Source organism: Aspergillus versicolor, assembly GCF_001890125.1.
Source record: "Aspergillus versicolor CBS 583.65 unplaced genomic scaffold ASPVEscaffold_3, whole genome shotgun sequence".
Lineage (NCBI taxonomy): Eukaryota > Fungi > Ascomycota > Eurotiomycetes > Eurotiales > Aspergillaceae > Aspergillus > Aspergillus versicolor.
This window is the reverse complement of record NW_024467526.1, coordinates 2,537,586-2,564,187: the sequence shown is the minus strand read 5'-3', so window position 1 is coordinate 2,564,187 and position 26,602 is coordinate 2,537,586. Positions and strand designations below refer to the sequence as shown.

At 50.8% G+C, this 26,602-nt stretch overlaps 13 protein-coding genes across 13 annotated transcripts; 9 read left to right on the top strand and 4 right to left on the bottom strand.

The window, feature by feature from the left end:
• Positions 1-493: 493 nt before the first annotated feature.
• ASPVEDRAFT_126685 (uncharacterized protein) lies at positions 494-2,566 on the top strand (the record flags this gene model as incomplete). Its single annotated transcript, XM_040806387.1, has 1 exon — positions 494-2,566. A coding segment is annotated over one exon (2,073 nt), but the record flags the coding sequence as incomplete, so codon positions are not given.
• A 523-nt stretch (positions 2,567-3,089) lies between these two features.
• ASPVEDRAFT_82099 (SCO family protein) lies at positions 3,090-4,131 on the top strand (the record flags this gene model as incomplete). The annotated part of the gene is made up of 3 exons (XM_040817138.1): positions 3,090-3,527; positions 3,617-3,941; positions 4,010-4,131. The coding sequence occupies 3 exons, from the start codon at positions 3,090-3,092 to the stop codon at positions 4,129-4,131; spliced, it is 885 nt and encodes a 294-aa protein (XP_040666296.1).
• A 110-nt stretch (positions 4,132-4,241) lies between these two features.
• ASPVEDRAFT_82098 (molybdopterin synthase catalytic subunit) lies at positions 4,242-4,811 on the bottom strand (the record flags this gene model as incomplete). The annotated part of the gene is made up of 1 exon (XM_040817137.1): positions 4,242-4,811. One exon carries the CDS (start codon positions 4,809-4,811, stop codon positions 4,242-4,244), a length of 570 nt encoding a protein of 189 aa, XP_040666295.1.
• Positions 4,812-4,835: 24 nt separating this feature from the next.
• ASPVEDRAFT_574825 (alpha-glucosidase) lies at positions 4,836-7,086 on the bottom strand. Its single transcript, XM_040815342.1, has 3 exons — positions 6,437-7,086; positions 5,624-6,386; positions 4,836-5,571 (listed from the first exon to the last, which is right to left on the bottom strand). Exons 1-3 carry the CDS (start codon positions 6,924-6,926, stop codon positions 5,043-5,045), a joined length of 1,782 nt encoding a protein of 593 aa, XP_040666294.1. The 5' UTR covers positions 6,927-7,086; the 3' UTR covers positions 4,836-5,042.
• Positions 7,087-7,561: 475 nt separating this feature from the next.
• Positions 7,562-9,199, top strand: ASPVEDRAFT_40039 (uncharacterized protein). Its single transcript, XM_040812039.1, has 4 exons — positions 7,562-7,910; positions 7,960-8,103; positions 8,150-8,220; positions 8,274-9,199. Exons 1-4 carry the CDS (start codon positions 7,737-7,739, stop codon positions 9,037-9,039), a joined length of 1,155 nt encoding a protein of 384 aa, XP_040666293.1. The 5' UTR covers positions 7,562-7,736; the 3' UTR covers positions 9,040-9,199.
• A 76-nt stretch (positions 9,200-9,275) lies between these two features.
• On the top strand, positions 9,276-10,966 carry ASPVEDRAFT_70749 (uncharacterized protein). Its single transcript, XM_040816087.1, has 4 exons — positions 9,276-9,867; positions 9,968-10,594; positions 10,643-10,833; positions 10,888-10,966. The coding sequence occupies exons 1-4, from the start codon at positions 9,658-9,660 to the stop codon at positions 10,916-10,918; spliced, it is 1,059 nt and encodes a 352-aa protein (XP_040666292.1). The 5' UTR covers positions 9,276-9,657; the 3' UTR covers positions 10,919-10,966.
• Positions 10,895-12,418, bottom strand: ASPVEDRAFT_40035 (uncharacterized protein). Its single transcript, XM_040812038.1, has 4 exons — positions 12,207-12,418; positions 11,897-12,141; positions 11,417-11,837; positions 10,895-11,354 (listed from the first exon to the last, which is right to left on the bottom strand). The coding sequence occupies exons 1-4, from the start codon at positions 12,306-12,308 to the stop codon at positions 11,019-11,021; spliced, it is 1,104 nt and encodes a 367-aa protein (XP_040666291.1). The 5' UTR covers positions 12,309-12,418; the 3' UTR covers positions 10,895-11,018.
• Positions 12,419-13,266: 848 nt separating this feature from the next.
• On the top strand, positions 13,267-14,414 carry ASPVEDRAFT_51698 (uncharacterized protein; the record flags this gene model as incomplete). The annotated part of the gene is made up of 5 exons (XM_040814519.1): positions 13,267-13,534; positions 13,604-13,698; positions 13,750-14,112; positions 14,168-14,308; positions 14,364-14,414. The coding sequence occupies 5 exons, from the start codon at positions 13,267-13,269 to the stop codon at positions 14,412-14,414; spliced, it is 918 nt and encodes a 305-aa protein (XP_040666290.1).
• A 1,370-nt stretch (positions 14,415-15,784) lies between these two features.
• ASPVEDRAFT_82092 (uncharacterized protein) lies at positions 15,785-16,862 on the top strand (the record flags this gene model as incomplete). The annotated part of the gene is made up of 3 exons (XM_040817136.1): positions 15,785-15,899; positions 15,952-16,198; positions 16,259-16,862. The coding sequence occupies 3 exons, from the start codon at positions 15,785-15,787 to the stop codon at positions 16,860-16,862; spliced, it is 966 nt and encodes a 321-aa protein (XP_040666289.1).
• Positions 16,863-17,133: 271 nt separating this feature from the next.
• Positions 17,134-19,867, top strand: ASPVEDRAFT_51697 (uncharacterized protein; the record flags this gene model as incomplete). Its single annotated transcript, XM_040814518.1, has 5 exons — positions 17,134-17,206; positions 17,260-17,431; positions 17,493-17,826; positions 17,896-18,154; positions 18,378-19,867. The coding sequence occupies 5 exons, from the start codon at positions 17,134-17,136 to the stop codon at positions 19,865-19,867; spliced, it is 2,328 nt and encodes a 775-aa protein (XP_040666288.1).
• Positions 19,868-19,987: 120 nt separating this feature from the next.
• ASPVEDRAFT_574493 (2-deoxyribose-5-phosphate aldolase) lies at positions 19,988-21,121 on the top strand. Its single transcript, XM_040815337.1, has one exon. The coding sequence runs from the start codon at positions 20,208-20,210 to the stop codon at positions 20,994-20,996; it is 789 nt and encodes a 262-aa protein (XP_040666287.1). The 5' UTR covers positions 19,988-20,207; the 3' UTR covers positions 20,997-21,121.
• A 125-nt stretch (positions 21,122-21,246) lies between these two features.
• ASPVEDRAFT_82088 (fungal specific transcription factor domain-containing protein) lies at positions 21,247-23,365 on the bottom strand (the record flags this gene model as incomplete). Its single annotated transcript, XM_040817135.1, has 3 exons — positions 21,247-21,305; positions 21,378-23,298; positions 23,348-23,365. 3 exons carry the CDS (start codon positions 23,363-23,365, stop codon positions 21,247-21,249), a joined length of 1,998 nt encoding a protein of 665 aa, XP_040666286.1.
• Positions 23,366-25,781: 2,416 nt separating this feature from the next.
• ASPVEDRAFT_27246 (uncharacterized protein) lies at positions 25,782-26,496 on the top strand (the record flags this gene model as incomplete). Its single annotated transcript, XM_040809996.1, has 3 exons — positions 25,782-25,884; positions 25,948-26,431; positions 26,493-26,496. The coding sequence occupies 3 exons, from the start codon at positions 25,782-25,784 to the stop codon at positions 26,494-26,496; spliced, it is 591 nt and encodes a 196-aa protein (XP_040666285.1).
• Between the last annotated feature and the right edge of the window lie 106 nt (positions 26,497-26,602).

The following is a 26,602-nucleotide window of genomic DNA, read 5'->3' as shown; positions in this document are numbered from 1 at the left end:
GAGCTGTCCTCCCTTTCGAGGACGCTGGGGGTCGCTTTCCTCAATTTCCCTACTTTCGCTACTGTCATATCCACATTCCGGGCGCTGTCAGCTTCATCAGCTAGCTATAATTGCTTCTCTCCAAAACCGGCCCGGCAGGACAGAGACCGACAGCTTTCAATTCAGAAGTTGTCCTTAAGCTGCGTCAAGCCGCTTTATCCTCCGAGACTCAATCCTCACATTGTCGCCCCATTCACCCCCAACTCGACCTCAGCCTACCCAAGCGGTGTATCACCAAGCCCACCCTACGCTTGACGAGACCTACGACCTTCACGACCCTTCTACGTTTACGACCCAATCGCAGCAACGCCAGCAGCAGGCTGCTCCCAATCCTGCTCCTAATCTATCTAATTACCCGTCTAATCGCCCCTCGAGCGCTCTCGACAACTACCACCGTACCCTTCGGAGAACGTCGCGCTATTCTTCTCGCCGCCCAGGTTCGGTAGATGCATCGGGACGCCCGTTTGAAATAGAGCAAACGATCCCAGTTTTTGTACGACCTGCTTCTGAACATACCCGCGAGCTAGCCGCACCGCGCCCAGCGCCATCGGAAACAAGAACACAAAACGAGGGTGAGGAAAGCGATTCCGCACTCGACGATAACCCTCAGACAGCGACTGGATCGTATTGGCCTCGCAGATCCACTCAGGTTTCCCATACCACAGCGTCTGCGATCCTCTGGACACTAGAGGAGGCAATTCGAAAGCCATTTCCATTTACCCTCGACTGGGACGAAGTGAATGCGTCCATGTCTGACCTAGTAGGTGGCCCTGCTGTGTCCGGGCCTGGAGGCAATGGCCGGAGTCAGAATGGTGCTTCCCGAGCGGCCCAAGGCCCAATTCCCGTCAACACTCACCCTGCAAGCGGTGTGCGTACACCTACTGATATCATGAGACAGCGTCGGGACAGAGAAGCTCGCAGAAAAGCTGAACAAGAAGCGAAAGATCGGGAGCAGGAGGACGTCGAGCGCAGACGGCTACAGCAGGAGCAGCAAGCCAGGTCACAAGCGTCTGGACAGCCCTACCCTGCTGGCGTTGCTGGCGAAAGACCCACGCAGCGAAGAGCTGCACCGAGAGCTCCCACCACGACAGAACCTCGTACTACATCCAACATCGCGGGCCCATCTCCAACCAGTCCCCGCGACACTCAGGCTCAGGCTCAGATACCTGTCAGTGCAGCCCAGCCTAGACAGCCTATCGCATCTGCCCCCTTTGCATCGCAGCAAGGTTCGCAACCCAAGCTCGGAGCCCAGCAGCCCCAGGGCCCACCCCCAGATGGCCAGCCAGGAGTGACTCAGCCCCAACCCCAACAGTCACAACAACAGCCCCGACGTGTTGGTTTTCCTCATGCGTTTGAACGGTGGGAAACTCTTTCATCTCATTGGGAGGGATTGACCAGCTACTGGATTCGAAAGCTGGAGCAAAATAATGACGCGCTTGAACGCGATCCCCTCAGTCAACAGATGGCCCGTCAAGTGACCGACTTAAGTGCGGCTGGTGCCAACCTCTTCCATGCTGTTGTGGAGTTGCAGCGCCTGCGCGCATCCTCTGAGAGAAAGTTTCAACGATGGTTCTTCGATACGCGTGCAGAGCAAGAAAAGTCCAAAGAACTGCAGGGCGAGCTTGAGAGACAAATTCGAACAGAGCGCCAGGCCCGGACTGAGGCGGCTGCTTCAGTTCAAAAGGCCGAAAGCGACAAAACCCGTGCTGAAGATTTGCTCAAAGAGATGCGCCGCGAACTCCAAATCTCAAAAGAGGAGGCTCGCCGCGCCTGGGAAGAACTGGGCCGCCGCGAACAAGAAGAGCGGGACCGCACGAACTCCCTTCGGAACGGGGAACCTACCCTGGTCGGTGGAGTACAAGTAGTGCCCATGATCGCAGGGCTTCCTCGACGGGACTCAGGCCACCCACCAACTCAAGAGGGCGCTTACACTGGGGGTGACGGGAAGGGTGCCTCTGACCAGCTGTATGGAGAAACACCGCTATCACCCATGGGAACCGACCCGTTCGTGGAAGTTCAAAGACCTGTCCACGAGTCTGATCAAAGTTATGTCCAAGCCCCGGCACCTCCTTCTGCCGCTCCTCAAAGCCAGGGACATTATGCTGGCCATTACTACGAGCCAGAGGGCGCATACCCTCCCCACACTACTGCCGGCCGTGAGCCCAGCATAGGTAGTAGCGAGCCTAGCGATGACTATGGCTACCAACCGAACCCGCAAGGTCGCCAAATGGTTTATCCTCGGCCAATGTCGGATGAGAGTGAAGAGTACGAACAAGGGTCGTTCGAGGATAGCGAAGGTGGATACGTGACGAGCACCATGCCGCCGACTTCTGGTTCTATGTACGCTGGCTATGACCAATCGGTCGATTATAGCGGAGCCGGATGGGGCGTCGGGTCTGGATGGGATTCTGTTACGCCTCGTCACCGCCATCCGACGCGCCTCAGCGATGTCCTCGAAGAGGAGGAACCTCGAACAACCCCTAGCCGGGCAAGCCGTGCCAGCCAGGCGAGCAGAAGTGTACACTGAGCAACGTACATAAAGAGTTTCGGACAAACTATTCCATTTCCTTTTTTTCCTTTTTCATTTTGGTCTTAAATTTGCGCTATCTGGTTGGTTAATATGCGATGCCGATATTTACCTGCGGGCATACCTATTTTCATTTTTACCCTCCGTTTCTTTTCTCTTTCCATTTCTCGTGCGTTGCATACTCCAGCCGCGTTTCCTTTCAAAGTCAGTTGACTTGTTGATGACATCGCAGCATAGACTCGGGAGCAGGAAGCGGGAGTAATCTTGTAATTCTAGTGATGATACGACCGTGGATATACGTCTCAAATAAAAGTCCTCTCTCAATTATTCTCCATGAAGTAGTTGCTCAGTTCCGTACCGAATGGCTAAAAGCCACAAAAATCACGTGCATATTTATGCCTCAGGCGGCAGGTTAACCCAATACGCATCTGGAGATCTCCGGCTCAAACCCGCAACTGAGAAAGCTTCACTCCCCAACTTATAGACCTGGGCGACACCAATTTCATAAACCCGAGCCGCCAAAATGTCCCTCCCAATCCGGTCCCTAACACGGACCCTTACGCGCGCCTCTCGCCCGTCGTCCCTCCTTCCCTCGCAAACCCGCTCCCAGCTCCCAAAAAATGTCCCCCGACTCATCACAACATCAACGCCGGCATTCCGCACACAAACCCAATCGCACGCCTTCTCAACGACAACATCCCGCTCCAAAGCCCGCACCATGGGCCAGCTGCGCCAGCGCGGCTCCACGGGCCCGTTCTCCTGGAAGGCGGCCCTGCTGTTCGTGCTTACCGGCGCCGGAATGATTGTTTACTTCCGAGTTGAGAAGGAGAGGCTCGAGCGGAAACGGATTGCAGAGATGAGTAAGGGTGTTGGGAGGCCGAAGGTTGGAGGTCCGTTTGTGCTGAGGGATTTGAATGGGGAAGTTTTCACCGAGGAGGCGCTGAAGGGGAAGTATTCTTTTGTATGTCTTCCTTCCGACCTTGCTTTCTTTGCCGGACAGACTTAAAGGGCGAGGAAGAAAACTTTTACTAACTGGGTTTAATATAACAGGTATACTTTGGCTTCACGCATTGTCCCGACATTTGCCCCGACGAGCTGGACAAAATGGCTGAGATTATTGATAAAGTGAAGGAGGCTAACGGTGGAGAGAATGTCTTTGTACCGGTGTTCATAACGTGTGATCCCGTGCGGGATACACCCGAGGTGCTGCAGAATTATCTGCAGGAGTTTCATAAGGATATTGTTGGGTTGACGGGGACATACGACCAGGTGAAGCAGGTCTGCAAGGCCTACCGGGTTTACTTCAGCACGCCGCGTGATGTGAAGCCGGGCGAGGATTATCTGGTTGATCACAGTATCTACTTCTATCTCATGGGTGAGTTCTTCTGGTTTTTAACCTAGTAGCCGATTGGATTTGCTATGCGTGGTGCTAATTTATGGTAGATCCTGAGGGTGACTTTGTCGAATGTATCGGACGGCAGGACACGCCCGAGTCCGCGACGAACACAATCATGCAGCATATCAACGACTGGAAGAGAGAAGGAAGACCTCTGAAGAAGGACTAGATCGGCCTATCATCGTGATTGTATTTATAAAACCCCCCAATGTACCATGTCACCTAAGCCATGTACCATATAACTCTCCAATCTACAAACCACCGAAACTCCTTCTGATATTATATAACCTCCTCCTTCTTCCTCCCACTGGAATCTCTCTCCCTGTTCTCCCTCCACTCCATCCCCCCATCCACAAACTCCTCCCTCTTCCAAATCTCCACCCGCTCCTTCACAACCTCAAGCACCCTCTCAGCACCCCTCCACGCCTCCCCACGGTGCCCCGCCCCAACCGCAACAATAATACTCGACTCACCCACAGGAACAACACCCAGCCGATGCGCAATATAAACAGCGCCGAGGCCGAACTCGCCCACCGCGTCCGTCGCGATCCGGTTCAGCGATTTCAGCGCGAGCGCTGGGTAGCTTGTATACGAGAGCTGCGCGACGGGGCGGTCTTCGAATGTGTCCCGCGTTGTGCCGAGAAAGAGGACATTTGCGCCGCTTGAGGGCGAAGAGATTGTGCTTAGTGCCGTGGTGGGGGAGAGCGGGGTGTAGGTGAGTTCGAGGTGGATGGGGGACTGATTAGGGCCGTGGGTTGTTGTGAGAGTTCGTGGGTAGGTTTGAGGGTCGAGGTGAGGAGGAAGTAATTCAGTTTCTGTTGTATCTTGAGGTTGCGATGTTGAAGACATGGCTATTTAGTCGAGTTTGTTTGAAAATGCTTTGTGAAGTTGGTGAGGGGATCCTTGGTTGGAGATGTTGCTGCCTCAGGCTGCAACTAACAAGTTGCCCCTGGGAATGATAGTATTTCCCTGAATGGCAATTTTGCTACGTTGAATTATCATTAATGGACTTGCAATGTGGAAGAGGCTAGTGGCGGTCTATTGTTTAGATGCAGCCATGCTGTCTAGATTTAGGACTATCTATTCTAGCAGGATCACAACTGCCTCGTACGGCCGGAGGGTCCATTGAGCACCCGAAAATCTTGCCTGAGCTGAGCTCGCAGACTCATAACTATCCAGTAATACCTCCTTGACCTTATCTATCTTTTGTACTGCAGCATTCCACGACAGATCGTGGTCTGTCCAGTTCGCCAGCACCAAAGCCTTGGAGGTGTCGTACGCCCGAGTGTAGGCGTAGACCTCTTGGCTATCGCGGTCGACAAGCTCATAGTTTCCGTAGACGAAGATATCAAGGTACTTCTTTCGGAGCTTCAAGACCGAGTTCCAGTGGTGGTACAGGGACTGGGGGTCCTTGACTTGGTCCTCTGCGTTTACATGGGTATACTCTGGGTTGACGGACATCCAAGGCTTCACATTTGCTCCAGTGAATCCGCCATTGGGCGCTGCAGACCACTGCACTGGTGTGCGGCCATTGTCGCGAGATTTCTTCTGGTATTCCTGTCGAGCAATCTGTTGTGCCTCGGTATCGAATTTCTTGGTTTCCAGTAGCCTGTAATCTAGTTAGCTTCATCTTAGTGTACGGACCGGATGTATATATTTACCCCTTCCAGTGGTTCAAACAATCGATATCTTTATACTCTTCCATTCCCCACTCTACAGGGACATTGCCCATTCCTATCTCCTGGCCCTGGTAGACGAATGGAGAGCCCGAGTGCAAAGCCAGAACAGTAGCAAGCATCTTCCCGGCTGTCTGTCGGAGAGCCTGAGGTGGGTTGACATAGCGGTCAATTGATCGAGGTTGATCGTGGTTTTCCCAGTACAGAGCGTTCCAGCCGCCGTTGTTGTACATGAAAACCTGCCAGCGCTCAAAGAAATTCTTTAGATCAGTAAGTTTCCAGCTCCCGGGCTTGAACTTGTTGCCCCATGGAGCATGGTCAATATCGACGTGTTCGAAGTTGAAGATCATGTTGATTTCATCTCGGTCGTAGCGCACGGCTTTTAGCACTTCGTTGGTATCCTTAACGAAAGGCATCTCCCCAACGCTGAATGTGTCATACTCTTTAAGGATCTTTCCAATTCCCTGCAGATATTCATGAAGGCGGGGACCATTTGCGTAGTACTTGTCACCCCATTGCCAGACGGCATCCTTATCCTGGTTTGGCGCGTCAGGGAACGCCTGGTCCTTGCTGATAAAGTTGATGACATCCATGCGGAAACCATCAGCTCCTTTATCGAGCCAGAAGCGAACAATATCATGAACTGCCTTTCTTACGTCGGGGTTCTCCCAGTTCAAATCAGGCTGCTCGGTGGCGTATAGGTGTAGATAATATTCTCCTGTCGGCTCATCAAACTCCCAGGCACTCCCTGAGTCAAATTAGCACTCTGAATTTGGAAGGGTCACTGGGAGGAGGTACCTTGAAAATGTGACACCCAGTTGTTCGGGGGCTGTCTATTCCCATTCTCATCAAAACGAGGTGGCCTCCAAACATACCAATCGCGAAACTCGTTATCCTTCGAGCTACGCGATTTCTTGAACCATTCATGCTGGTCACTGGTATGGTTCACTACCAAGTCCATCAGAAGCTTCATGCCCCTGTCGTGACAGCCTTTGATCAACTTCTCGACATCTGCGACCGTACCATATTCGTCTGCGATGCTGTAGTAGTCCGCAATGTCGTAACCCATATCTACCTGGGGTGACTTGTAGGACGGGCAAAGCCAGACAATGTCGATACCGAGGTTGTGAATATAGTCGAGCTTCGAGATGATGCCAGGGATATCGCCGACGCCATCATTGTTTGAGTCCTTGAAGGATGCAGGCCAGATCTGGTAGACGGAGCTTTCCTTCCACCAGGCGCGGTGGATGTCGCTGGGGGGTTTGATGGGCGCCGATAACGAGCCCATTTCGATTCAATGTAGCCTAAATTGTGGCTCAGGTACGGGGATACAGAGTAGGATTGAGTAAGAGTAAGGAAAGGTCGGGCTAGGAGGGAGGGGTAACGTGGGGTTGGCCACAAGAGGGCGGGACATACCCCTCTCCAAGATGCCAGCTGTCGTTGCTTCTCGTTCCATAGTAAGTCGAGTAAGTCGAGAGCCAGTGAGATACGCCATTGAAGACACTGGCCCACAGGCTGCCCGAAAAAAGACCAGAGCACTCTTCGATTTGATGACAAAAGTTCACATTGCCTGGAAGTGCTGATCCTGACGTCATATGTAGAAGGGACCATGAGCAAATTGCAACAGTGGGATAGACAGAAATGCGCAGGTGCCTTAATCACAAGACATAGTGCGGATCCATCTGGTTTTACGCACTTCAGACTGTCTTCGAGGTTGAGTCTGATCAAGTTTCCCGTCAATGGTATGAGCTGCCGGAAACGGAAGGAAGCTTGGGCCATTCCAAATTCGGCAGGCGTGGCATCCCGAGCTTTGTCCAATGATAATCCAGGATCGGCTCTAGAATGCTAAAAATGGAAATTGTGGGTTTATGAGAGTTTGTTCCTGGACGGTGCCTGAGGCTGTTTTCGCTATCGGGGGCTGACTCGGAATGCTTGAAGTACAACGCATTTGGTAGGCGACTATGAGGGTAGTATGGATGGCCCGCACAATTTCATTCAGAGGATAATAACCAATATCCACTCCGCAGAGCCAGGAGATGATAACTCTCCATCTGCGTGAGACAGGCATCTTTCGATCCTCCTCGCATCCATGTTCACGATGACTCGCTTCAAGCTAATCAAGACCGTGGCAGCAGTATTTTGTACCTGCGTGGCCCTTGCGTTTCTTTTCAACAAGCAGGATGGCTACCAGTCGACCAGAAAATTGATACACGCCGGCAGATCTCGCCTGGAGAATGCGATGTTCGAGCGAATAAAAAACGAGACATTAGGGGTACGCTTTGAAAACCGAATATTAAGAACCATATACTGACGTCCTACAGTTTCAGCACATTTATGCAATCGGGCTCAAGGAACGCACTGACAAGCATGACTCGCTCTCCTTGGCCGCCTCTGTCTCGGGGATGAAGGTCGAATGGCTAGAAGGCGTTCGACCGGGCGACGTATCACAAAAAGCTCTTCCACAGGTATGTATTTCCTGATGTTCGCAGAGTTGTATACTGACACAGCTAGGGATTGAACCAACCGGACATCCCCTACACTGTGGTCTTATGTTGGCGCGCGCATATGAACGCACTGCGCAGGTAGGTTCTACTCACTCGTAAAGAGACACAGAAGCATGTTAACGTATTAAAAGTGTGGTAGAAAATGGATATGCGACTGCTCTCATAATGGAGGACGATGCCGATTGGGATGTGTCGATCAGGCCTCAGCTGCGTGAAATCGCCAGAGGGGTCCGCGAGCTTTCCGACACTCATAAAGCACCAAGAAAAGAGCCATACGGCACCAACTGGGATCTTCTTTGGATTGGAGGGTGTGCCGCGCTGCAAGGGAAGAACGAAACGGAACTATATGCGATTCCCGACGATCCCACTACTATCGATGTCGCCCGACGGGGCCCATGGGAGGGGCCGATCGGGCCAACTGACGACTGGAAAAAGCAGCACCCAGAGGTTTCTATCGACTCTACACGGTTTGTCTTTCGGGCAGGTCATGGTTGCTGTTTGTATGGATACGCAGTGACCTACGAAGGAGCACGGAAGATCCTTGCGGCTCTTTCGCTCGAGCGGAGTGCGGAGGTGGACAATTCTCTGGGCGATCTGTGTGGAGGTAAAAACGGTCGACAGCAGATCCGCTGTTTCGGGGTGTACCCCAACGTCATTGGCACTTTCAAGCCGGCTGGGCCGAACTCACGATCGTCAGATATCCAGAACTACACAACGGACGAGTGGCGAGAGGCGGAGTCGTGGAACATGGTGTACAGCACGCGGATGAACCTGCAGCGGCTGCTTGCGGGCGAGGAGACGGTGTATTCGCAGTGGAACACCTCGTTTATTCCATGGTCCAAGGGAGAGGTGAAGCCACGAGAGTTGCAGTATCCGAGGGGGTATCTGGTGGGGTAGCCGGCCACTGGGGGGGTTTCTGCATTCAGTTAGTTTACAGCATATTGCAGCCATAGAATAATCGTATTTGCTTGAATAACCCGGAAGAAACGGTGCAAATACAACCTCCAGATTAATGTAACACACAGCGAATGAACCGGTTCGTGTGGGTCGAGTCCAGGCGAGTCGACCAGGTGGTGCAACAGTGAAGAGCCCGATCCCCCGGAAAGAGCGGCCAGGAACAGCAGCGCCCGTGACTCGGCCAGACTCCGCACAGAACACGAACTTATCCTTCGTCCGCCCAGCCTGTGATGATCGCTCGATCCTCGATTCGGCTCCAGATGTGATATGTCAGCACAGCTGAGGTGACATGAACCAATGCCTGCACTTCGCTTACGGCTGCATTTGGTGCTCATTCGGCGAGCTTGAGCAGCCTGCAGCCTTGTGCTTGCTGGTGGACGGGGCTCCAGTGCTGAGGCTATGTCACTCAAGTCGCTCCATCGGCTGACTGCCCCAGAACCCTTTGTCTCCAGTGTCCGTCCCCCTGTTTCTCTTTAAAATAGCCATGCGCGGCTGCTCTCGGCCTTCAGTCATGCTCACTGCCCTTGACTTGGGCTTTCATTCGATTTTGTCTTCGTTATGATTTATCCACCCCAGAACTCAGACCGCCGCGATGAGGAGACCATTCTCACCACCGAGAAGGATCTCTCGGTATCGTCCATCTCGTCCGTGGACGAGTACGACGCCGGCTTGAAGAAGCCAGTGGAGGATAACGAGGAAGTCCCGTTAAGTCGCAATGCGCGTTTTCTATTATGGACTGTCTTGAATGTTGCCTCAACCGTTGGCATTGTGTGCACCCCCTATTATTCAATATTCCCACAGCTTCTTAGAGCTGATCCCCGCCGAATTAGGTAATTGATCGCTAACTAACTATGGAACCGTCTTTAAGGTATTCACAAATAAATCGATCATGTCCGATGTCTCATTTAGCAACCGTCAAGTTTCCCTCGCTTGTTATCATTTCTTCATCACTGGCGCGACATTATGGATCGCTTCCTTTCGTTTCTTCGGCGCCTTTATCCCCAAGCCCGTCAGTCTCATACAAATGACCCCCATTGCAGCCGCCATGGCTATTCAGGTTGTACTACAAAACCTGTCGCTCGCACACTCCTCGGTTATGTTTCACCAGCTAGCGCGCCTCCTCTTAACACCAGTGGTGGCGCTACTTAATTACGTGCTTTTCCGAGTCAAGATTCCTCGCGCAGCGCTTCTGCCACTGGTTCTGCTGTGCACTGGTGTCGGTATCGTCACATACTATGATTCACTCCCTGCAGCGGAGAATGGAACTACTACAACAGCGCACGGTGTAATTTTTGCGCTGACAGCTGTCTGCGCCAGTTCGATCTACACTGTCTGGATCGGACATTATCATAAACGGTATGAACTGAGCAGCATGCAGTTGCTTCTGAACCAGGCGCCTATCAGCGCGTGCTTGCTTCTGTGCGCTATTCCGTGGGCAGAGGCAGGTCCTGCTGTGTCGTCTGCTCCGACGCCAATGTGGAGCATGGTTTTACTGGTATGATATTCCATTCTGCGGCCTTGAGCATCACTAACTCGTATATAGAGCGGCCTACTCGCCTGCATGGTGAACCTGTCTCAGTTTTACATCGTTGACGCCGCTGGAGCTGTCAGCGGCGCAGTCATTGGCCAGCTCAAAACCTGTATCATTGTAGGACTGGGCTGGGCGTGGAGCAACCACGTCGTCCCGCGCGAGAGCGTGTTGGGTATTATTATGGCATTGGTAGGGATGAGCATGTAAGTTGCCTTTTCCGCAACACGGATGTTCTTACGCAACTAACCTGTTCAAAGGTACATGAACATTGTCCTTAAGAATAGATAGAAATATAAATAGCTTCATGAATCATTTAACCTTTGTTCTGAATCTCGCATTCCCTGGCTCCCAAGCGCTACCCGATATAAAAAACAGTAGAATAAACGCATCAGACAAGACCCAGATCAAGCATCGATTGTACCGAATCCCTGATACTCTGCTCTAGCTCAATATGCCTCCACCGACCCTGTTCGTCCGGTTTTCCCTTGGAAAGGATATCCAGACTAGTATTCTTACTCCAGTCTGTCGGATGCACCCCTTCCGGCAATATCCGCCCAATAAGCCCTTTTGGTACCCGGTCCCTCAGCGTGGGGAAATGCTTTCGGATGATATTCACAACTAGTTGTGGGGTGATTAGTCCGGAGACAAGTAGAATCCGCTGCCCTCCTGCTGCGGGGTTGGTCAGGGCGTCGACAGTGCTTTGTGCGACGTCGCGGACGTCGACCTGTTCTTGTCAGTCACTCTCTTCCAAACCTTACAGGAAGGAGAGGTTATAGAAAGGCATACGAAATGATAAAACGGGAACCGCACATCCTCAACAGTCTCATGCGTGCCATCAATAAAGCTGGCAATCGCAAATCGATTCGTCTGGTTAATCGACTCGGGCCCATCAATTGGGTGAATCATAGGACCGATCGTGATATCTGGGTTAATCACCGCAAGATCAAACGCCGGTTTATTCTGGTCCATGAATTGCCACGCCGCGTGCTCCGCCTGCGTCTTGGAGGCGTTGTATCCCAGCACCGCGTCCTGGCGGTCGATTGCGTGTTTGGCTGTTACAGGGTTCCAGTCTTTCTCGGTGTAGGGGCGGCCCTCGCGGGACATGTCCTCGAACGAATTCAGGACTGAGACGGCGCTGCCGAGGACGACGAAGCGTTTTAGGTCTGTGCCTTGGTGTCGTAGGGCGCTTTGGAGCATTTCTGATGTTCTGTGCCCGTGTTAGTGATTCCATTATACCAATGCTTTTTGTTTTTGTGTGTTGCGGACCCCTTAGTGGCAGGCTCGATCATTTCCTTCTCGATGTCCTGGACGTCGAACTTCAAGGGCGACGCCGTGTGGATGACGAACGTGAAGGGTGTTTTCGCATTTTCGAAGATTTCGTCAAACGGCTGTTGTGAGGTGAAGTCGGAGACTATCGCAAAGTTGACTTTGTCCTTCCATTCCGGATGTGTCTTGAGGATGTCGTCGGCTTTGTCCTGCGACCGTACCGTAGCAGTTACGGCGAACCCACGCTGTCCAAACAGTCAGCCCGCGGAGTTTTACTTATCCACGGGTTTGCTTTATTGAGGGGGTGTACCTCGATCAGTTTTAACAGGATATGTGAGGCAACGAAGCCGTTTGCGCCTGTCAGTAAAACATGCCGGCCTTGGCCTTGGTTGGAGTCGCGGCGGGATGCCATTTTTTATTCTTTATTTTTTTTCCGCCCGAGTTGAACCTTCAAAAAACACCGAAAGCCCGAAACTTACGATCAGACAGCAGTTTTGCTTTATATATGATCATGGGTATGCGTTTACGTATGAGTTATACTCCAACATGAGGTCATGACTTGCAGTGCCCAATCAGCGCGGGATAGCGTGCAGCGACGTGGCTCAGGTAATAAAGTATTCCCCACACTTGTTAAACCCATGGTCTGGACAGTCAACAAACTTCAAGAAGTAGGAAATGAAAACAAGCGGAGGTATGTGTTGATGTTGCTACTTAATGCTCAATACCGACGGAACCCGGACAAACCATGTAAGAAAATATGCTGTCACGAAGCTTGTACGGTGTACAGTGAAGGGTGGACAGGCACCCACGATGAAATGATTTGCATCCCCATTTCTCCCCCACAGTGGTCACACCAGAACTAAAATGCCTAAATTAAGCAAGGAATCTGGGCCAACTCAGGGCCAAGACTGGGGGTCACAGCCACCAATTTCTTGGAATGGGCCCTGATGATGCGCCAATGTGGGCAGTGTGAGCTCTGAGCTCTGGTTCGGAGGGTCCTTTACGCAAAGCTCCTCTTGGTAAAAGCCACAATGTTATCTAATTATTCATAATTTAATGAAAACCTATTCACACGCATTACCTTAGCCCTATCTATGCATATTCACCAAACAGGGCTGTAGATTCAACATTCCTTCACTAGCAATACACTCAAAGTATGATAGTAAATAGAGTCAACGCATTCCCCTCTTCCTCCCGTCGATCAAAAATGACTGTCAATTCTCTGCCTGTCGCCACAAACAAACACCATGGCTTTCATCATGTCCAGGGTAATGAACGCTGTGACGGCAGCCATCACCATTCTCCTCCTGGTACAGGTACTAAGACTGCTGCAACTACCAACCCTATTTCCCACCTTGGGGTTTCCATCGATGAGCGCGTGGTCATCCAAGTTCGTCTCCGCGAAAGACTGGTCTCGCTTCGCCTATGTCCAATATGCCACAGACGAGGTTTATCTGTGCAACTCCGTCCTGATATTCGAGGCTCTCCATCGACTGGGAGCTAGGCCAGACCGAGTTTTGATATACCCGAGCAGTTTTTCAATTGAGGAGGACGATTCTTCATTTGAGGGCCATCTGCTCCGTAAAGCACGCGATGAGTATAATGTGAAGCTGGTGTCCATCGACAACGAAGATAACGGTATGCCCATCCACCCACGCCCTTGAGTCTTCGAATTGCAGGTAAATGCCTAACTAATTATGGGACTAGTCGTCTGGAAAAAGAAGTACCCGAAGCTTCTCGCGTTTAATCAGACCGAGTATGACCGCGTGTTGGTCCTAGACTCGGATTCCACTGTCCTCCAGGTAAGACCGCCAACCTAAAAATTTGGAGCCGGCTTTTAACCGTGCACTTAGTCCATGGACGATTTATTCCTGGGCCCATCCACCCCAGTCGCCATGCCCAGGGCGTACTGGCTTCACCCCGATAATACCGCGCTTACACCTCTACTGCTACTTGCCGAACCATCCAACGAGTTTGATCGCATTACGAAAGCAGTCACCAAAGCAGACCATGACGAGTACGATATTAACATCATGGAGGAGCTATATGGAAACCGTTCTCTTGCTCTCCCTCACCGAAAATTCGCACTATTAAGCAGCGAGTTCCGGTCTGTGGCCCACGATGCCTACTTCGGCGGCCAGAGCGAAGAATGGGATCCAGAGAACGCCATACATGAAGCACAATTGGTCCATTTCGCGGACTGGCCCGCCCCAAAGGTATTTTCCTACTAATAAGCTAGGTGATTACGAAACTAGCTAATCCTCAAACTAGCCATGGGACAGAGCTGAAGATGATACGCTTGATGAATATCAACCGCCTTGCGACAGTAACCTAGAAACCGGCGACGAGCGTGATTGCCGAGCACGCGACATCTGGCTATGGCTGTATAACGATTTTACTAACCGGCGAAGGGTGCATATCTCTGAATTTCTACAATATTCGGGATCTGGGCTGACTGAATCACTAGGACATCTGTGGCTTGAGGACCATTTCAGTCCCTAAGGTGGGATCTTCATAAAAAACATTATTTTTCCAGGGCGGACGGACGGCGTGTATACTAATGGTAAAGTACTTGTTTGGCAATGCATAAATTGTGTTTATTAGGTATATTTCTTGGTTCTGACCATGGACGTATTGTTTTAAGTAATATGTTTCATCAAACCATAAGAAATGCTAGACCGCTAGACCAAAAATTGTAAGCATGGGTGGTGGCTAACCAGCTATCATCAACAAACCATCAAAACCCTCACCATGTCTGGGACGCGCAGGTCCAGTTTTTCACAGGCCTTCAAGAACGTTTATCTGGTCGTCCGCGATGATTTTTCTAAAGGGTAATTAGTGTGTAAGGACAATTTTGAGGTTCTAGGCCAGGTACCTACACATGCCTTAGGTGTCTCCGTAAAACATCATTCGACGGAGTGCATTCTGGTATGGGGCAGGGCAAACCATCCCTCTAGATCGTTTTTGGTCTTTGCCAGTTATCTCATTGGCTCTTTTCTGTACTTCTTTCTGCTCAGCTTGTGATACCGCTTGGATGATCAGCAATGGATATGAGAGTGTCGAATTGCTTTTTGCTTGCAGTACTCTGGGTGATTGGGCCACACCGTGTTGGAGATGCCCTTTCCCGGCGATATGTTATACCAGGATAAGATGCGCTAATAGGAAGTGGAGTTAAATTATCATGGATTAGCGGTAAGCAGGTGGAGACGGGGAGAAATGACTGGGAAAAAAGAGCAATTGGGCTGTGCTTTTCTTTGCTGCCTGGAGAGAGAGGATCAACTGTCAGCAGTGCCGTGCCACCAATCGGTCCCACGGAGTATATTTGGCAGGATGAAGTGTGAAGAAACTTGACATTGAGCTTGTGCAGACCTTTCGCAATAATGGTTAGATCGTTGCCGCTGCTTTCCATGCTACCAGCCGAGCTGCGCTAGAGCTATTAGTGGTCCATAAGCCGACGGAATTAAGGATGCCTGGCTTCCAGGAGTCAAAATCTCGGCTGCCGATGGAACAAACTTCGCTTTGTGAAGCTGGATGCCAGCGCCAATTGTACCCGGTAAAACTGCCAGGTTAACGGCACAGTCCCTGGATGATGCCATTGCAAATACGAACCCAAACCATCGTCCATTGGCTGCATGACCTCAGATTGTTAAGGTTTAGCTCCATGCAACAATGAACGCCCACTCGGAGCTTTGGGAATGGCGTCCGGAACGCAGTCAGCCATCATGGAGTCAGCTTCAGCCTTCACACGAGTTTCCCATTTCTTGCCGCTCGCCTGTCCTCCTCGTGCCTCATCTCATCTCCTCTCTTTCTGTCGCTTGAGAGATGGAGTAGCGCTCGCATCTTTTGCGATACGTGGGTTCAATTGTTGATACCTATTCGCGGCACACCATGAATAAAGGACTCCAAACCCGTTCGCGGGGCTTTTTTAAGCAGAAGCCTATTCTGCGACTGGTGGTCGCGCTTGTCGCACTCTTTTCCTTAATACATTTGTTCTCTAAATACCGTGTGTTGGTCTATTCTGAACCCTTCTGGACAGCAACTAACAATTCCCTAAGCCCATGCCACTCTACTTGATAACACACCTCGAGCAACAGTCGGCAAGGTGATGATGGTCTACGGCAACAACTCCGTTTACGAACGCGCAATTGAGACACACAAGGAACATTGCAACCGACTTGGCTATCCTCTCTTTATACTGCGGAGAGAGGTCCTCGATGGTGTCTGGAACAAATTGGCCTATCTTATTTCCCTTATAGTGCAGGAATTAGAGAAACCCGAGGACGAGCGATTGGAGTGGCTATAGTAAGTTGGTCCGCAGAGAGGATCGTGAGATACACCTGACTAACGATCGGATGCGAGTAGCTGGATTGACAGTGATACGATCCTTATGAATCCCAATATGAGACTGGAAACCTTTCTCCCTCCGCCTCATCTCACCAACGTACACATCGTGCTATCCAGGGACTGGAACGGAATGAATGCCGGGGTCTTTCCGATCCGCGTCGACCCCTGGTCTATTGAACTGCTATCTGCAGCCATCGGCTACCCTTACACAAACCCCGAGGAAACCCTCACCTGGGCGGAGCAAACTGCCATGGTGAAACTTTTAGCCGAACACGATTACTTTGCTCAATCCGCCGTGTATGTGCCTTTGCGGTGGTTCAACGCATACATGCGCTCTCCGGATGGGGAGTCTCTGAATACAGACTCTCGCGCAGATCTTCAAGTTCACCCGGGGGATCTTCTTGTCCACTTCCCTGGTACTCCGCGCGAAGACTTTAACGATACTCTGAGTCCGTATTTGGCTATTGCTGAGCAGCACCGAAGCGAATGGGAGCTTCCCCTGGAGAAAACGGGGTACGCTGAAGAAACGGCCAGGTTCTGGAAGAAGTACGGCATTGAGAATGGTTTTGAATTGCCGGACGTGCAACATGTCCAGGAAATTTCGAATGCTGGCCAGGTCTAACGTAATGACTATTTTACATATGATAAACGAGCGGGTGTTATGATGTACTTATAGTTATAAAATAGAGATTAATAAGAGTATGACTATACAAGGAACGTCGGTGGCGCAACTGATCGACACATATATGCACTGGGGCATATAATCGCGTGAGATACTCTCGCTCATTGAACAGGCTCGGGGTCACTCGGGGTCACACCAGCACTGACTTCCTTTGAAGAAATTCAATGCCAAAACTCCTTGTGCTGCATTCGCCCCATCAAGATCATCAACCATGCGTCTCCTTCCCTTCCTCGGGGCTATATGGCCAGTTTTTGGCACTATTCCTCCAAAACTAACTCATAGAGGTACGTTCATCTCATGACTCTCGGCCAAACGAGCCCACTAAAATCGGCAATAGGAATCTCTCCCTCACTCCTAGCCGACCTCACCCTTCTCTCCCAGTACTCTGCCGCCGCAAGCTGCAGGGAGAACTTCAACTCCTCAGCTGCCGGGTCTCCTGTGTACTGCGCCGCCGAATACTGTCCACTCATTGAAGCTGCCAATACAGAGATTCTCTACGCATTCTCGGGGTATTCTTCCTCACCATCAGGCATCGGCATGGCAAACGCTAATATCTCAACTCATGATTAGCATTCTCCCCGGCGACACAACAGGCTATATAGCCGCCGATAACACAAACTCACTCCTCGTCGTCTCCTTCCGCGACACCATGTCCGATGCAAATCGCCACACTGATCTCGAATTCGGGCAACTAGACATATCCTCTACATGTCCAGGATGCCGCGCACATAGGGGGTTCTGGCTTGCAACTGCGTCTGTAAATAGGTCATTGAGAAGATTAATATGGCTCGCGAGACTTAGGCACCCTGGGTACAGACTCGCCGTGACGGGACATAGTCTAGGTGGAGCTATTGCAACGATTTATGCCGTTCTTTTGAGGGGGGAACGGATTGGCGTCGATTTGGTTCGGTTACTTCCAACTCCTGGTGCTATTTGGGTAAACTGAGTTGGGCTGACTGTCCGGCTACTGTAGTATACATTCGGCGCGCCCTCGGTTGGGAACTACGCGCTCGCCAATTTCACCACGGGGGGAGAACAGGACCGAGGGACGAACTACCGCGTGACGCATCTAGATGATGAAATCCCAAAGGTTCTATATCGTGCTTCGAGGGAGCCGGTTCTCGGCTTGTTTATGCCGGAGTATAGCCAGTTGGCACCGGAGTACTGGATTACGTCTGCCAACGGAGTGGCTGTTACAGTGGAAGTTGTGCAGGTTATTGATGGTGTGAATAGTGAGGAGGGAAACTTGGGCGTAGGATGAGGGAATTTGAAGGATCATTCGTGGTATTTGGGGAGTACAAACGTTTGTTGACTGTTATCTGCTGTCTTATCTGAGACTATGAGGGGCTAATGCGGGGTTGCGACTATAAGATAAACTGCCGTTGATCAATCTGGCCTTCGTAGAACTTCCAAGAAGCATCTTACTTACCACAAGTCCCAGTTCCAAAATGGCAGATATTCCACACATCTCAAGCTGGATCAACGGCCAATACTCACCCCCAACCCCAACCACCATCCCAGTCCTCAACCCAGCAACCGAATCCCCCCTCGCAACCATCAATGCAACAGACACCGAAACAGCCAATGCCATCATCACATCCTCCTGGACCAACTTCCACTCAGGAATCTGGTCCCAGAAAGACCCAAGCGACAGATTCACCATCCTATCCAAAGCCGCCTCCCTCCTCCGCGCCAGCCTCCATGAATTCATCCCCCTCGAAACCGCCCAAACAGGCCGGCCCATCCGCGAGATGCGCACCCAACTCTCCCGCATCCCCGAATGGCTCGACTACTTCGCCTCTCTTGCACGCGTCCACGAAGGCCGCGTAACACCATTCAAGGGCGCCGTTACAAACACCCTCACCCGCGTCCCGCTCGGCGTCGTCGTCCTCATAACACCATACAACCACCCCCTCCTCATCGCGATGAAGAAAATCGCCGCCGCCCTCGCAGCGGGAAACACAGTCATCGTGAAACCGTCCGAACTCGCGCCCCTCTCTGTCCTGAAACTCGGCCCGTTATTCAAAGAGGCGGGACTCCCAGATGGCACATTGCAGATTGTATCCGGGTATGGCGCGGAAACGGGCAAATACCTCTGCGAGAGCCCGCGGATCTCGAAGATTGATTTGACTGGCGGGATAGGAACATATAGGGCTATTGCGCCTATTGCAGCGGTGAACATGGTCCCTGTTACTGCAGAGCTGGGTGGGAAAGCACCCGTGTGTCTGTTTCCCAGTGTGGACGTCGGGGTCGCGGTGAAGGCTGCGCTGTTTGCGGGATTCATAGCCAGCGGGCAGACTTGTGTAACTGGGAGCCGATTGCTGGTTCATACGGATATTTACGAGCCGTTTAAAGAATTACTGGAGAGGAGAGTGAAAGCATTAAGGGTCGGCGATCCGACAGACGAAAAGACGCAGATTGGATCCGTCATCTCTGCTATTGCGGTTGAACGCTGCGCGGCGTTCGTCTCAAGGGCTACAGCGGAGGGAGGCAAGGTTCTCTGCGGTGGGAGCACTACGACGATAAACTCCGAAGGAAAGGGGTTCTTTTTCGAACCTACAATAATTGAAACGCACGCCAGCTCCGATCTAGCAAGGAATGAAGTCTTCGGCCCTGTCCTCGCACTAATAGAATGCAAGTCCGAGGACGAGATTATCCGGGTTGCAAACGGTACATCATACGCGCTGGGTGCGTCTATATGGACGAACGACTTCACGCAGGCGCATCGGGTTGCCGATAAAATTGAGGCCGGCATTGTCTGGATCAATGGGCATCATTTGAATGACCCGTCGTCGCCCTGGGGAGGGTTTAAGGAGAGTGGTCTTGGGAAAGAGAATGGGGTTGAGGCTTATGAGGCTTATACGAAGGTGAAGAGCACAGTGATGAATTATGGGGTTGCGCCGGTTTGGTTTGATGACGAGGTTGAGAACGCGAGGTACGGTTGATAGGTTCTTGTAAGGTTATTGGCGCTCTCGTAATTAGGAATGCTCCTGTTTACCTTATTCTGATGGCGAACTTGACGGGAGTTCTATTAGTTAGGGTACACATTGTGGCTACGGTCCGGTGGAGAAAACAGCCTGTTATGGTAACTCTTCCCACCGGAGCGATACTAAGTTTAAGGCAATAACCTCCACCGGCCCAGGAACATGAGACAAGAATATAAGAGGAGGATCTACCCTAGAATTATCATTAACATTATTAAATCAAAGTCTCTATTCTCGCACTCAATATACCAACTACTTTACCCTCTATCACACCCAAATCAGCCCAACACCAACCACCACAATGGCGCCCAACACCATCAAAGTAACCCTCACCCAACTCTCCAAAATGATCGACCACTCCCTCCTCCACCCAACAATGACAGACGCCGTCATTCTCAACGGCCTCAAAATCGCCCGCGACAACAACGTCGCCACAGCCTGCGTAAAGCCATACCTAATCCCACTCGCCAAGAAGGAACTCGCCGGCTCAACCGTCAAGGTCTGCCCCGTCATCGGCTTCCCACACGGCAACAGCACAACCGAGATCAAAGTCCTTGAAGCCACCGATGCCGCGAAGGCCGGAGGCGCTGAGATTGATATGGTTGTTAATGTTGGCAAGGTCCTTGGTGGGGACTGGGAATATGTCACAAGGGAGATTCGTTTGATTAATGAAGCGGTCGTTGACAACGGCGCTATACTGAAGGTGATCTTTGAGAACGACTATCTCCAGTCTGCGCATATTGCGCGCCTATGTGAAATATGTACTGAGATTGGTGTCGCATTTGTTAAGACGTCGACAGGGTACGGGTTTGTCAAGCAGGCTGATGGGTCGTACAACTACAAGGGTGCGACAGTGCGAGATCTGAAGCTGATGCGAGAGAAATCTGGAGAGAAAGTCCAGATTAAGGCCGCTGGGGGTGTACGGACTCTGGATGACTTGCTGCATGTGATGAGCTTGGGTGTGACGCGCATTGGGGCCACGGCTACCATTGCGATTCTGGAGGATGCTAAGAGTCGTGGGATTGGTGAAGAGCCTGTTGAGGTTGAGTTTAAGCCGATGAAGGAGGAAGGTGAAAGTGGTGGTTATTAGAAAACTCTTTCCCGATATGAGAATGTTTTATCTGGTTGTTTCTTCCAAATATATGAATCTAAGATCTGTTTTTAGAAGTATTTATGGCCCATAGACGGGATTGGAGGCAGCTTTTCGATGAAAGAACCTTCCCCAATAGGGTATTTCTTCTACCGTACAAATTTAAGGCAAATATATCACCGTCCATTGTCACTCCATCGGTCTAGCGCTATCTAGACCCCAAATCCATGCCTGGTCAAGAACCGAAAAGTCATTTGTAGCTGGCCAGAGTGAAGAGCTCATAGGTGACCCTTCTCGCAACTCGGAGGGCTGAGTTAGGATAGCTTGATTCGCAACTCGTCAGATATCTGGGCCATGAACAGCAGTAAGTGTAAAAAATACCTTGGTCAAAGTCATAAATGGCCTGTGATAATGCTGGGTCCTCCCCGTATTGAAGGGGCAGGTCACTGGTAAAATTGGTATTGCCCAAGGTTTCATTCACTGGTAGGGCTGAAGAATGTTCAGAGCCGAGCTGTATATTCGACTGCTGAGGTGCACTGGCTAATGCAAGGGTTTGTGGGTTATAAGTATTCATTGACTGGTATGTCGCTGTGTTGTCACCTGTACTTAGATTTGGTGTCTCCGGCGGCTTTCCCACGTCTAATATAGCGGATAGCTCTTTGTCCATAACGTGCTTGGTCAGTCGCTGGAGAATCTCAAGGCTTTGCGCAGCCACAGGGTAACGTTCTTTTAGTCTTGATTGTATATTAATGAGCCGATGCATGCCACTCTTGGCCAATTGGGATTCCTGGCTTAGGGGCTCAAGACTGCACAGGATCCCTAGGGTTATCCCAGCGGTGAATGTATGTATACCAACAAAAGCGCCTGCGTAAGTGACTGAAATAAGTTCGGTTATGGGCATCAAAGCAATTTCTGATGTGTTCAGGGCTGCTTCTCGGCATGCCTGTAAAGACAAGCGAAAGGGATCAGGTTGTGACTGATTGGCCGAAGAATGTCCAGTATAGGGGCTGGTGTCTTTGCCGCTGGCTTTATCCACCAGCTTGTACGAAAGTAGTGGCCGATGAAAAAGAATCCTAGCATTTTCATATGCAAGTTTGAGAGCTAGAGCTTGTAGTTGAAGGATGTGGTTTTCAAAACGAGGGCCTTTTGCGCCAATATCCTGGTCCAGCTCCTCTAATGAGGAATAACTAGGTTCAATTGGCATTCCATTTGATATCTGCAGCTCTGGTGGAACTTGAGCTCGCCACGTTTGTAACTTTGCGTCCAAGTCGGCCACCTTTTGCACAAGGTGGTGTAGGCCCGTAGTTGAATTGGTTGAGTTCGAAGGGTCAGTGGAGTCCGCACCAATGCGATATAGCTCAGCAAGGGCTGATTTGATCAGGATGGACAATTTTGACATCAGGTATTTATAAGTAAGGAGCGTGGTCTTGGTCTGAGGCGATTGATCGAACGGCCCGGGAGATGGCGCAGCTTGCGATCTCGCAGATGGGTCCAACAATTCCACGTCACAATCGGCATCTTTAATGCTGTGAGGATACCCACATGACATCGAACAGAAAGTTTCAATCTCATATATAGCCCACCAGCAACGTTTTCTCGTTTCGTTCTGGTTGCGCCATTTGATTATTTGAGACGAGTCTGTTTCCAACATTGGCAATTTCCGGTGTAGATTTAGGGCTTGGGCAATGCGTAGGCCACAGCCGCAAACAGGCCATGCAAGAGCAGGGGATCCATGGTATAAATAGTATGTTCCCAACAAAATGCAAGTTTGGACGGCCTCTAGCGAACCACAGGATAGGATGTCAAGGAGCTTGGCCCTGATAGCGGTAAAAATACGTTCGCTGAGCCTCGCTACGTCAATATCATGAGTAGCCAGCAGACGCACTCGATAATTTCCGGCGTATTGTAGGCCGATAGCAATAACCATCAGAAACACACTTACAAAATCTATGTCCTCATGGCTTGGAGCTGGTTGGCTACCACTAGCAGCGTATAAATCCTGCCACCGTTTCCTGAACTCGTCCTGGTGGAATATGAGGATGAACCAATGGGCTCTATCAAAGTACGTGTCCACCAGTAAAGAAGCAGCCTCGTACTTGGGAAGCAATGACTTTAGTTCGGAAAGAGCAGCTCTGGACGATCGATTTAAGGACCGTCTAGTCTGTGGAGTCACATTGAATCCTGCGCCTCTCGTCGGAGATCTTTCTCGTGAGGCGTTAATGTTACTCTCCTGTTGTCGTCCACCCGGTATTGCATCTGTTACTGAGGTTTTGGGAGTAGCTGCGTTGTGAAACTCGAAAGCCTCTAAGGATATTAGCAAATTGTTCAACGAGGGTGCTCATTTTACTTACCCCATCAACCAGAGACATGGTCGAGCTTGATTTCCACGTACCACCCTCAACATTCGAAACAACATTCCCAGGTCTATTCTCACTGGGCTGGCTCTGCTCTGGTGGTGAACTGGTAGGCTTGGGTTCAGCCACGCGAACCTTCTTAGAAGATCGTCGGGGTGAGTCTATCTGCGGACGGTAAGGCCTCCAGTCCCCAGATCCAGACGGCAAACACTCCACCCCCGTTCTAGAGCATGGTACGCATGGACGTTGTGTGTCGCACTGGATTTCTTCAGTTGAGTTGAACACCACTCGTGGACGATTGTATGTAGACGGCGTACCTTGAGTTTCTGCCGGCGACAGCGCTGGCACGCCCTTGTCACTTTCCTGCGAGGATAATTGTAGTCCCTTGTCGCTCTACTCTCCATTTCCGAACCATTGCTGGACTGTGATTCTTTATGGTGGAAACGATGGAGTTGGGGATCCCGCCCACTTTGAGCAAGAATGACGTCACGTGATGGGTTTTCACGTGGTTTTGTACAAGTTGTGGCAGACAATTATTCTGAAATCAGTACCATTACGTCGCGAGGGTTGATCTAGATCCATATTCCGGATTATCTCTGGTATTACTCTGATAAAGACGGATATTCTATCGGTTTGATGTTGAGCTGCATCGGTCTTCTCAGTGAAAACAAGCTGGTATGAAGTGTAAAGATATCTAGCTTGGTTATGTACATTGACCACACTGGTATCCCTACCTAGCTTTTATCTCAATTGCAACATCTACAATTATTTATAATCAAGAATCTAAAGGAAAATCGGACGTTAAATATCACCGCTACCTCCAACAAGCCCTCGCCGGTATGGGATTTGCATTGGGAAGGGGGGGTCCGGTTCTATTGCGCAGATCATTAATATTTGTGCGGATACTACTGTTGGAGACGGCAGTTCTTTCTGGTTTTACGGTGTCATTTGGACTGCCACAGTGGTGAATGGTTCTTCCTCTGGAGACGCGGAGTCAAGCTGTAGCAACAGCTCGAAGAACGACCTCAGGATGGAACAGCTTGATAAGCTTAGAGTTTCTCTTCTAATATCGAATTATTTCCCGTAACTCGTGGCACAGCCGCGGAGTTTGTCTTGGTCCTTCGCAGAACGCTTCTATTTTTTCTTTCTTTCTTTAAAGTCCGTAGTGCAGAAGTTGACTTGTGTTGGAATATCTGTCGAGACCTAAATTATACCAAAGTCTGGTTCAAAAGCTTTAGCATTCGTATCACGAAGGTAGATATCTCCATTGGCTAGCCTTTTGCTTCGGAGGAATTAGCTGGTTGGCATTCAGATAAAAGCTTCCAAGAATAGTGCAAAGCAGGGTCATGCTTAATAGTAGAGAGCCCAGTCCCACGCTGCTTGATCACGGTGTACGATCACTCCCTTCTGTGGAGATCAATGGCTTCGCCACTCTCTCCAGGGGTTGAATCTTTCCAGGCTTGACGGTGGTTCCTCTTGCACGGCTTTCAAGACTCAGACCTTCTCTGGCTACCGGCGGGGACAGACCATGTATCAGGATCCCTAGCTGCACAGCTCCAATCACTGCCTCTAGTCTTATGCTCTGGGCCTAGTAGTCGTTCAAGACCCATGCGGGGATATGATGAATGAAAGGAGGGTTGGTGATCGTCGCCGAGTCGGCGTCATGAGGTTGTGAAGTGGGCAGTCTGCAAACGTAATGGCAACAATCACCATCTGGGCTCTAGGACCAGGGTGTTTCGCCAATGGTGTTCATTCCCGGTACCAAGTCAATCGAAACTGGGTTCTGTTGCCGATCGTGTTAGCAGAGCTCAACCGCGAGTTACTTGCTCTTTGACAAGATGGGACCAGGGGCCAAACCAAGCGTGTCCGAGTCTTTGCATCGATCCTTGGCATGCTGCAAATCTTCTTTGTTGAGATGAATCTTGATCTGCTTCAGGAAACGCCCTGTGGAGCTGAAACAATAACTTTGGGTGGTACAGCAGGGCTCCCATTATGTGCTCTTTCAACAGCTCTGGGATTGACTGCAGGGATGTTCCATTCACCCTGGAGCAGGTGTTGGAGAATGGAGAGAAACAGATCGTCCTTAAGAGTCTTTTAATTCACTATCATTATAATGGTAAATACCGCAGGGTTGGTGATTGGCCGCTACAGGCCTTTCCCCTCAGTGAAGAACAAAGCTTGATGCTTCATGCGCTTGATTCACTCTAGAGTCTTGGAAGCTTCACGCTTCACCCCAGAGCTTTCACTTGCTTGAGTTTTTTTTTTTCTCTCTCGACGCCTTCTCGCTGTTGTTGTCTATAAAGATGGCCCCGTCTCTGTCTTGTCTTTCTCCCCAACACATCATTCTCTCTCATCCCTCTTTACTCCTCAACCTCATCCACCATCTCACTCACATATTGGAATCATTCCAATATATCGAAACACCCCCACAATGAAGGCCTACGCACTTCTCATCCTCCTCGTGTCTCTGGCCGTGGCCGAGATTACCGGGGCCCCCTCTTCCAACGATCCTGGTGATGTTGGAAACACTGCCGGTATGTTCAACCCACCTTCTTCCTTCCGATATATCCAAGACTAACAGATCCTGCTCCTCTTAGAGTCCCATTCTGAACTTGTCAAGCGTACTGGCAACGGTCAGCTCTGCGCTAACCAGGGAGACTGTGACAAAGGCTACTTTTGTCTCATGTTCTCGTGCATCGTTGACGACCCTGCACTCTTCCCTGATGTCCTATGTCGTTCCAACTACCACTGCCGTGACAAAGGTCCCGACTATGTCTGCTTAAACGGCCTATGTGCACCTCCTAAACCTGGTCCTGTTGATGAGCCATCATGCAACTTCGACAGTGACTGCGATGGCAACGCTAAATGTGAAGGACACCTCTGCATCAATCACGACCTTACTATGGAGGCTCCAGATATCAGTGACCCAGCCTGCAAGAGCGACTCTGACTGTGATGGAGGTCGATGCCTGAACGGGATATGCCTGGCACCCTCCCGCACCAAGCTGCGGTTCGCTCGTCGCTCTCCTCAACTGATCTGCCACAATGACCAGGAGTGTACTGGCATCAACGGTGCTCCGGGGTACTGTAACAATGGAATTTGCGTGGCTGACCCTCCCCGCAAGCTTACTCGTTCTCCTCAGCTGATCTGCCACAATGATCGAGAATGCACCGGCATTAACGGTGCCCCCGGGTACTGTAACAATGGAATTTGCGTGGCTGACCCTCCCCGCAAGCTTACTCGTTCTCCTCA

Bases quoted from the DNA above. Each gene is read 5' to 3' on its own strand.
- ASPVEDRAFT_574825 (XM_040815342.1), bottom strand. From the start codon at position 6,926: ATGGGCTCGTTATCGGCGCCCATCAAACCCCCCAGCGACATCCACCGC. The intron at 6,387-6,436 runs GTACCTCCTCCC...AATTTGACTCAG, and splicing joins CTGGGTGTCACATTTTCAAG to GGAGTGCCTGGGAGTTTGAT. The intron at 5,572-5,623 runs GTAAATATATAC...ACTAGATTACAG, and splicing joins TGTTTGAACCACTGGAAGGG to GCTACTGGAAACCAAGAAAT.
- ASPVEDRAFT_40039 (XM_040812039.1), top strand. From the start codon at position 7,737: ATGACTCGCTTCAAGCTAATCAAGACCGTGGCAGCAGTATTTTGTACC. The intron at 8,104-8,149 runs GTATGTATTTCC...TGACACAGCTAG, and splicing joins CACAAAAAGCTCTTCCACAG to GGATTGAACCAACCGGACAT. The intron at 8,221-8,273 runs GTAGGTTCTACT...ACGTATTAAAAG, and splicing joins CATATGAACGCACTGCGCAG to TGTGGTAGAAAATGGATATG.
- ASPVEDRAFT_70749 (XM_040816087.1), top strand. From the start codon at position 9,658: ATGATTTATCCACCCCAGAACTCAGACCGCCGCGATGAGGAGACCATT. The intron at 10,595-10,642 runs GTATGATATTCC...ACTCGTATATAG, and splicing joins TGTGGAGCATGGTTTTACTG to AGCGGCCTACTCGCCTGCAT. The intron at 10,834-10,887 runs GTAAGTTGCCTT...ACCTGTTCAAAG, and splicing joins GCATTGGTAGGGATGAGCAT to GTACATGAACATTGTCCTTA.
- ASPVEDRAFT_40035 (XM_040812038.1), bottom strand. From the start codon at position 12,308: ATGGCATCCCGCCGCGACTCCAACCAAGGCCAAGGCCGGCATGTTTTA. The intron at 12,142-12,206 runs GTACACCCCCTC...CTGTTTGGACAG, and splicing joins TCCTGTTAAAACTGATCGAG to CGTGGGTTCGCCGTAACTGC. The intron at 11,355-11,416 runs GTATGCCTTTCT...TGACAAGAACAG, and splicing joins GGTTCCCGTTTTATCATTTC to GTCGACGTCCGCGACGTCGC.
- ASPVEDRAFT_574493 (XM_040815337.1), top strand. From the start codon at position 20,208: ATGGCGCCCAACACCATCAAAGTAACCCTCACCCAACTCTCCAAAATG.